This window comes from Echinococcus granulosus (assembly GCF_000524195.1).
Source record: "Echinococcus granulosus chromosome Unknown EG_S00208, whole genome shotgun sequence".
Lineage (NCBI taxonomy): Eukaryota > Metazoa > Platyhelminthes > Cestoda > Cyclophyllidea > Taeniidae > Echinococcus > Echinococcus granulosus.
In genome coordinates this window covers 1-9,208 of record NW_020170588.1, presented here as the reverse complement: position 1 = coordinate 9,208, position 9,208 = coordinate 1, and the positions used below count along the sequence as shown (strand labels likewise).

Genomic DNA, 9,208 nt, shown 5'->3' with positions numbered 1-9,208 from the left:
TGAAGCTGACTAAGTAAAGAGGTGATCCTTTGACGTGGAGAGAAGGGGATTCGCCCTAATACCAATCATGCACCCTGACAACTTTGTTGAATTTACATTCCCACCAACTCTGTGGACCGCACTGTAAAGATTTAAAGGCTCTCCTGCAAAGATGCTCTCTGTGCAACATTAATGCAACATGTACATTTCATAAACCGATTGACATTTCTGTGATGCCTCGTTCACATCAGAATTACTGACTCACGCTGGCAAATGCCGTGTTCTACCTGTTTCGAGATGCTAAATTGCTCGACCGTAAACGCCGTCTAACTGGGTACAAGTACCGTATTAATGCAAGGACTCTGCATCGGAGTAGGTGACGTCCATTTGGTTCAAAATGCTCCCTAACTGCGTCAGATACTAGAAGCAAACCTAATCCCTAAACACCGAGTAACGATTGTGCGGTTCAACTTCCTCGCGTGCACATTCATTATTCCTGTTCGAACTCAAAGGAATGGCTCCAAATCCGTGCGCTTCCTTTTTATTATTTTGCAAAGTAGGACACACTTCCTTTAGTTAGAAATGGGCAAACCGCTCGTTTCCCAATCGCTGACAGCTTCAATCCTGTGTGAAAGAAGGAGGAGCGTAGTCGTATCGCGAATATACGACTCGCATTTTCCTCCGAATGGCATGCAATATGTGAATGGCAAATTATGGGACAAATGGAGTCCCAATGCGTGGATGCCATTGCTTTCTAGGAAGGCGGCGAATGCTGACCCTGGTCCGAAAAATCAAATAATTTATCAACCCGCCTCCGTACCACACAGAGTGGGACGCCTGCCTCCAGCCAATCTTCTCCATCCACGAGTCTTTGATTGGGGCTAGGAGAATGAACACAAGTGCAGCATATCAATTGACGAGGCAGGGTAGTAAGAAGGTCAGACTTGTTGATCAGATCAATTAAGCAACGATTTATTTTGTTTCCAATCTTCTTCTAACACCTGCTCTTAAAAGTGGCATCAGTGGTCATAAAATGCACATAGGTGACCCCCTGTTTGCCGTACCTATATCATAAAGTCATTGACGAGAAATACGCAAGAATTTGGGGTGGTGGAGGCAAACGGAACTGCCAAATTTTGCAGCACGTTTGCTGTGACAGACTAGCAAACTCGTCATCCTGATTTATTGAAAGCCACTACTGCGGATTCCAACGCTCCATTACCTTAGATACTATAGTAAATATGAGTCCTGTTGAAGGCAATACATCTTCCATGATATGCCTATGTTAATAGTGGTAGTAGACAGAATTCCGACGGTGCTGGTTGTTGACTGAGGCAAAATGATAAACTTATTCTAAATCCGATTGATGCAGTAAGCGTTAACATATAAAGGCGTTTAGAACAAAAGCTGACTAATCAACAATAAGCAGATATTGCATTCGCTACCCGAAGACTGTGTTGCAGAAGGAATCGGAAGGACTAGTCAGCCACATGAAGGTGGTGGATGGAGACAAACATGCAATCTAATTTTAGGTTTGCAGAGAGTTACCTTGCCAGGTTGTATTTTAATTCATGAAAGGTGTCGGTGAAGGCGAATCCCTCTCAACAGCTGCAGCAGTAGGAGCGACAGCAAGTAGGTCGGTGGGATGCCTGTGTCCTTTGTGAGTAAACAGACCAACGTAGTAGTTGCATAAGAAGCCACAGTACGCACATACCCGCATCATTTAAGAAGGCTGGTGATGAGCAAAGTGCAACTTCAACACATGTATGCGTTTGAGATGACACTGTAGCTTCGCAACACAGAGTGTTGCAGAGGAGTGAATGGGAGTGTAGAGGAGTGAAGAGAGAAGCAGGAAACAGTTAATGGAAACATGGAAGCAAATAATTTGCGCATGAAAGCACTCGCTAATATGAGGCCACGTGCAACGCTTCATGTCAAATGTGTCTTGGATTCCTCTGAAACAGCTTATAAACAGGTTGAATTTGGTAGCACTGTGGTAGAAGAGATGTTGCTGCTCTCACAACCATAAGCTTTGCACCCATAGCCAGCTCTCACCTTGTCCATGATTAGCGAATTGCGTAAGGAAAAGTTAAGTGCCTTTGTGAGAATAGACTCGCATTATCGAGTTAAACCCCCACAGAGATGAAAATTCGGTAATTCCCTTACTCACCTACTAAACTACCATTGAGTCTATGCCATATAATTTGCCAAACGCTTGTGTTGGATCTGTTATCTGTCTCTTCCGGTCAGCTGATGCTCTTCTACATAGGGGAAAGTGGTCATGCGAGCGGCATGGCAGATGAGTCACTGGCAGGCATACTGAACCATCTCATCTCAACACCAACTTCAGCAATCGGTGATGGTCACTGCTACCATAACTTTAGTCTTTTTAATCGACCCGCATTAAAGGACGAGAGATTTGGACTGAGAGGTTCTACATGGTGGAGTTCAACTGTCGTAAGCTCACTCCGTCCATTAAATTGTCTCCCCTTTCCACCCACTCCTTTTCTTTGACCCTAAACCAACTAAACTTACTGCGTTTCTTTACGTTGTTTTAATCAAAATAAGACAAGACAGTTGATATTAATGTGGGTCTCTACACCTCGTTGATGTGGGTGCAAAGAGACTGTTTTATCACCCACGTTTTCTCACTTCACAACTGTTATTGGAAGAAAAAGTGCACTCGTTTTGCTCTCAAGAATAACAGGCCTCATAAAAACCAGTACATCTTTGATTTTGATGGTAGATTTTGGAAGCGAATACTTTGATTTATTCATGCTACTGCTTCTTTCCCAAACTGTACTTACGGAGTCGAGTTCAAATTCGCATCCATAGGGTTAAACAGACATTTCGTGACAAGAGAATTCAGTGAGAGGGAGGGTAGGAGAGGGCACAACAAAGTGTACCTTACGAACAGTTCGACCCACTTCCAGACTTCATATTGCGATTCACTGGAAAATTAGGGCGTGCCGTAGGACAATAGCAAATCACTTTGGCATTTTGCAACTAAAGTGGTTTCAGGGGCCATGATGGAGGCAGTGGTAGCTGTACCTGACCCATATGGACAATCGATGTGGACAGAAAGATAGGAATGTTGAACAGCTGATCTGTGAAAATGCCTTAAAATTTGTTGGTGACTCTACTACCAGGTAGACGTGAGAACGACTAGCGACTGGCACGTGACATTCATTCACTATTGGATGTGATTTATCCTCGAGCATTAAGAAACTAGTACACACTCGCAATGAAGTTCGCTTTGTAGCATGTGTGATTGGCTAATCCCAAGGAGAGGCGCAGGTGTGAGGATGTGTCCCTTTTTCATCCTAAGAAACTGATGATTTTGAGGAACATTTAGCCGTAGGAAGTATCAGGCCTAATGTTTTCTTCCGATGGGTATTCGAACCACTTCAACACCAATGATGAAACTGTGAAATATGTTTGGATGGCACACCTCGGTTGAATTTCATTCTTTGTTTATGGGGTGCACCTGAGGAACGAGATTTCCCTACAATGGGAGGCAAACAGCAAGTACTGAAATATCGTACCATCTCGTTGGTTAGACAATTTACATTTGACACGTTGGCTGTGGGCGTGGAGTGAATAATAGCTGCTTATCTCGCATTCAGTGGTTGAAGTTCTCGAGGAGAGGTGATCTGGTTCTTCTCACGTTTTGCAGTTTAATCACCTCTGATATCAGATGTGCTCAACACCTGATAATTCACTGGAATCCCTTCGCTCTGCTGCATCGAAAAGTGATAAACACCTATCCGATCCTCCACTACCCATTGGGGGCCTTCCTACGTATCACTGCTTTTTCGACAAGGTTAGATTCAACATTCTGGTAGACTCAAGATTATATCCAGACTCCGTCACCTGTGGTGGAGGTGGTGCACAGTCGATAGGGTGCTTCTTGAAAGCATTGCAGAAGCCTTCCAAAAAGCGCTGTGTTACCTATGTCTGGAAGGAGAACAGCAAGTGGTGATTCACTTTGACGCTTTGTAGGTCCTCTTATCGCTCCTTGAAAATGAATATGTCTTTAAGTCAGTGTCAGCATTTCGACACACCTCCACTGATGGTGGCCAGTGGTGAGGAATTCGGCGTCACTCGTGGCCGAGGTCCCTAAAACGGCGTATCAGAATGAGTTCTTAAGACGTCCATTTTTTCATTTTCTAATATGAAATTTAATTCACACTCGTTTAGCATGGTCCAAAATGTGGTAGATCAGTGTTAGGAGTCGCTTCAAATGACAGGCACAAAGTCTGCACCCACGACAATCAAGGCTAACAGCAACACTGACGTGAGGGTACTTAGAGGAGCAGGCAAATTATTTTGTCTCCACACTTATTGAACTGTTAAATGGGATTAGCTTCTTGCTCATTTGTTAAATTTACGCTAAATCCTATGGTCGAATCTACCCATCAGGTTTTATCTTTCCGGGAAAAGTGCATTTGCACCTCACACCTACTAGTAGCATTGGGTTGAGCAGAAGCAATCGAATTACATGGCCACTTGGACTGTATCGAAGATGCAAAATGAGTAGAAATGCACAAGATCATTCATCATCCGCTTTCGGCTGGACGCTTTGGAAATTGCCACTGCTGAAGTAACTTCAATATTGGCACAGCTGACAGTTGCGTCGGCAAAACCGTCGCGTACTTCGGAAGGGTCCAAAGTGCAGTGGGCACAAGATTAAGTGACGAAAGGAAAAGTGAGCTTTTCAAATTTCTTCCCTATCCCTTACAGCGGCCATATCATGTTGTTTTCACTCCGACATACTCGAGAGAACTGAAGGAGCAAGAAATCAGCTTTGCTGCAAAGAAGAAGTTCTGGTGCGAGGATTTGTTAGATTTTTGACCCTGCCGTTATTCTTGTTTGCCTTATGAGCAAAGCAGTGTGCTAGGAAAAGAGGTAAGTCATCAAAATTTGGAGCCATTCTAAAACTACAACAAGACGATGCAGCTCTAATACATGGGGTGACTGACGTACAAACAAAAACGCCTTACAAAGAGGCAGGTGTTTGGATTGTAGGCGAGAAGGATAGCTTAGGTGGAGTATAGTCACTCCAACTGTTGCTTACTCTCCACTTAAAACGAGTGTTTGCTTTTAATTACCATCATTAAATCCACTCACAATTTCACAATTGCGGAGGAGTAATTTCCTGGAATAAACATGATTTGTTTTTGAACCCAATAATGCTCTCAGATATAGCTGGATCTCCCATGGTGTCATTTACACGAATGTTTACACATTGTGAAGCCTTGCTACCTCGACAACACATTATTTAGGTCTGGTAGAATCCTGATGATGAGCCTACCTTTGAGTGAACTATCAACAAAACAAAGTAGTTGAAACGAATTCTGGGGCAGAGAAGTTGTTCAATTTCCTATGACACTTACTCCGCATTCAATGCACATCTTATGGGATTCCTTTGCACTTCCAATTAAGGCTTGAGCTCAGACAGTAAAGCCGAGGGGCCAAATCAAATGGCACCGAAGCCCATCCGTTGGGTCTAATCAGCACTTTGGGCCACATAAAGATTCGAGGGAAGATGTGGACATTGGAGAGCTCAGTGGAGATTGTCAATGTAGCACAGAAGTATGGGATGATCTACTGTACTAGTTAGCCAGCACTTTGTGGAACAGTGGGGATGCCGTAAAGAATGTAAGTATACTTTACTTTTGTGTATACCTCATTAGGTGAGCACACTGTCATACCTAAAAAAAGAACCATAATGCGGGAAAAATAGTTCTGAATCCAATCTTACGATTTACAATTTAGTACAAGCCTAAAATTTTGAGTCTTCATCCAAATTTTCGTTTTGTTTCGATAAAGACATTTCCATCGGACTTTCTGATTGTTCAATTATTCAGTAGCACACCCCTCTTCTAGGTCATCGGAGGTATTTGCAGGGTTGTTGAGATGGATCCTAGCAATGACAGGCTTCAACTTGTAAATCGCGTCCAGGTGTATCTACAAGTGCATCACAAGTGATAACTGCTTGTTAGCCTCCCGGTGCAACATCGTTTCTAGAGACATCCACCATTTCTCTCTTGTCACCTTGGCTACTCACATCGTTCAGTGCCGACTGACCCAAATAAATGTGACTTGAGCTTACCTGCTTTGCAAAATAGGGAGAATTTCTATCCACCTCTTCCTTATGCCCTTTGGGTAAAGTTTACTAAATAGCTGAGTAGCTCAATATTTATCGTGTTAAATCAAGCACAGAATTCTAGGCCGTGAGAGGTCACGAAGAACAATTCTCTAGTTTACAAATGACAGCGCCTTGATAAATTTGTCCCCTCCTCCTCATCGGCGTCATCGAGGTGATAGCCTTCTGGATCGAATGTAGCATTCAAGACACGATGACGCAATCGACTAATGACATGTCGCTCAGTTGGGTGCTCCTGTTCTGCATGGAATAACATCACATCCATGCGGTCAGAAGAAAAGCTGCATTTGGTGCAGATTTTCTTCTCCATTTGCATTTCTTTAGCACTCTCTTCTGTGCCTTTTTGGGTTAATGCAACCAAGGAGACTCTAAGCTCTCGGCACCACCTCATTGCTCTAATAGCTCCTCAAGTAGTGGCGGTGACGCATTGTCATCTTCTTTGGATGAACAACGTGTAAAGTGAGTTTCATTGGCCTCACTGCAAGGATAAAGAGGTGGGACTGCAATCAAACCTCACTAATATGTGTCGTTGTGTGTCATTTCATTTCAGAAGGTGTGCTGAAGCCCTTGCAGCATCGCACACACAAGTAGAACTTAAGGTTACTGTGACATAGGAGGTGTTGATGTATCGTCTCCAGATCTTCCCACCCTTTGTCGTAAACTTGCTGATGTCACGACGCGGTGTTGGGTTGAGTAACTGTTGACAAAGGGAAAATGATATCCTCAAGGATCTCCCTAAGTTATTACAAAGCACAACAATTGTGAGAAAACTGGGTACTCTACTTAATTTCTTGCGAGTAGCTTCAGTTGTGTGTACCCACCGGTATAAATGGTCTGGGAAATAAGTTGCTGCCGAAATTTCCCGGACTTAATTTATCATTAATCATGATATGAAATAGCATCATCTTTTATATTTTTTTATTCCAGTCCATTTGTTACTGATCTGCTTGTAGGTTAAATACACCTACTAGTGTATTTGATCTGTTTCTAGCTTAATATATTTGGCTTGGACAAATCTGATTCCATTTAGGCCTTGACACCCAATAATGATATACGCCGTTTGGAATAACTTTCACCCAAAATATTTTGAGTGGAAATGGTGGGACATTCGTTGTCAGAGTGGACTTTGCTAGCGCAGATATTGTTATCTCCCTAGGTACCTACGTGCTATGCAGCACCTGTCAATCACCCAACACTGGATTATCCAGAGATTCACGACTCCTCTTCCTCCAATGCAAAACGTGTCGATTGCGAGTGGCGGTGAAGAGCGTCACTTCGGGTTTCCAAGCCGTCACAGGAAAACGTGCTGCTATTAGTGCAAAGACACAGTAGTCATGACTTATATATCCTCTTTAGCACACCTTTGCATTAGCGCCTATGGTAAATACACAAAGATACGTGAATTGTGCGAGTATGCGAGACCGCCTTCACGTGTGCAGTGCCAGAAGGGCACCGGAACAAACGAATGAAGGGCACAGCGTAAAGAAGGAAGTGACCAGGAGGAAATACCGTTTATTAAGTGGCTCATCCTTTGATTAGAGCATGCAATGCACTTGGTTGTCGATCATCGTCAAAGCAGGTGGATTGCAAAGCCGATAAATGCCTCCTTTCTAATGCATTTTACCAAGAAATCTAAAATGCAAAAGAAGAGGAACCAAGTAGATGTATCATTGACTGTGGGATCTAATGTTTCCATGCTTCCACGACAGTTCACTGACCATCCCTCCCCATCGTAGCAGAAGCTATGAGGACAGCTCCCTGCTGATGGAGACAATTATGCATTGATCTAATAAGCTTGTATGACCACCCATTAATTTGTGATTTGGACTTACATGTCAGTGACATGGCCGCAAGTCCATACCTGACCTGTGATCCAGTGGTCTTTCCATACGCTTAAGTGACAGACAGTTTTATAGTGAGTCAAAGCATCTACTCGATTTATTTGCGGTTAAGATGCATTGAATGGTTTTCGAGTTTGGTGATATTGCTTCTACCATCTTAAAATCTTCGATCAACGTATATTTTCTGTAGTGATTTAATGGCTTGTTCAGTTTTGCGCTTAACTACACTGGCATTTCAGTCTCCGTGGGTTGTACATTCGCTTTGCAACGTAAACTAAGGGTCACGCCAGCGGCCTTGCAGCTCTTCCTCAAGCTAGTAAGGACTCAGGGAGTAGCATTTCTATTCACGGAACTTCCAAACAAATCTTGCACTACTCGTTTCCATTATTTTTCACCGATCACTTGGTGGAGCCTCAGCATCCAATCCGGTTTCATTTAACATAAAAACGACCTTGAGATTTATTCACCCCGCCGTTAGAAATATTTGGGGAAATTTTGACAATTTACAGAACAGGAAATTGTGGAATCAGCTTGGTGAAATCTCAGAACAATTCCAAGCTTATTTCTGTCCCGAACACCACCAATTTTCTACTTTTCTCTTTAATAAAGCAATGGATTTATCTTCACCGCTTCAGGCACAAGTGAAAATGCTTTTATTTCAGCTGACAAATTTAGATTTGCCAGGAATGTTTGAGGAAAGTTGCTGATCTTCACGAGTCACGAGCCCATCGATAACATAGAATGCGGTATCACACGCTAGTGTTGCTTGCCAAAGCTAGTAGGGCAATACATGTCACGTCTTTAGTCCAGTTTCATGTTGGCATTTTCCACACTTCAAACATTTTATTAAGTCTCCACCATAGTACTCCCCCTAGCCAACATGACCTCTGGGCCATGCCGATAGACCTCAGCTCTTCTTCACGTCAGTGCTATTTCTTCTGCCATACTGCCACTCTTACATTGGGCGCCTTTGAGGGAGACTCGGAGCGTTATATTGGCAGCAGCGGCAAGCAAACCCAATCCAAAAGCTCAATTTCCCTGATTTGGAGAATCTGTAAAGACTCCTAACCAAAGGATTGAAAATCGCGCCTACCTTCAGCTGTGAGCCATCTGAAAATTTTCGGTAGGGAGCTGTCCGCGATGCCTGCATGACGATTTCACCTAAATTAACACGCAATACTTTCCCCTTCTCTACTAACTGAAGAACAGAACCCAGATA

The 9,208-nt window shown here is 43.3% G+C and overlaps 1 protein-coding gene across 1 annotated transcript; it reads left to right on the top strand. All coding sequences in view use genetic code 11, as the record gives it.

Moving 5' to 3' along the window:
* Nucleotides 1–3,039: 3,039 nt before the first annotated feature.
* EGR_10308 (hypothetical protein) lies at nucleotides 3,040–8,696 on the top strand (the record flags this gene model as incomplete). Its single annotated transcript, XM_024499557.1, has 4 exons — nucleotides 3,040–3,128; nucleotides 7,076–7,101; nucleotides 7,688–7,806; nucleotides 8,499–8,696. 4 exons carry the CDS (start codon nucleotides 3,040–3,042, stop codon nucleotides 8,694–8,696), a joined length of 432 nt encoding a protein of 143 aa, XP_024346019.1.
* Nucleotides 8,697–9,208: the final 512 nt, after the last annotated feature.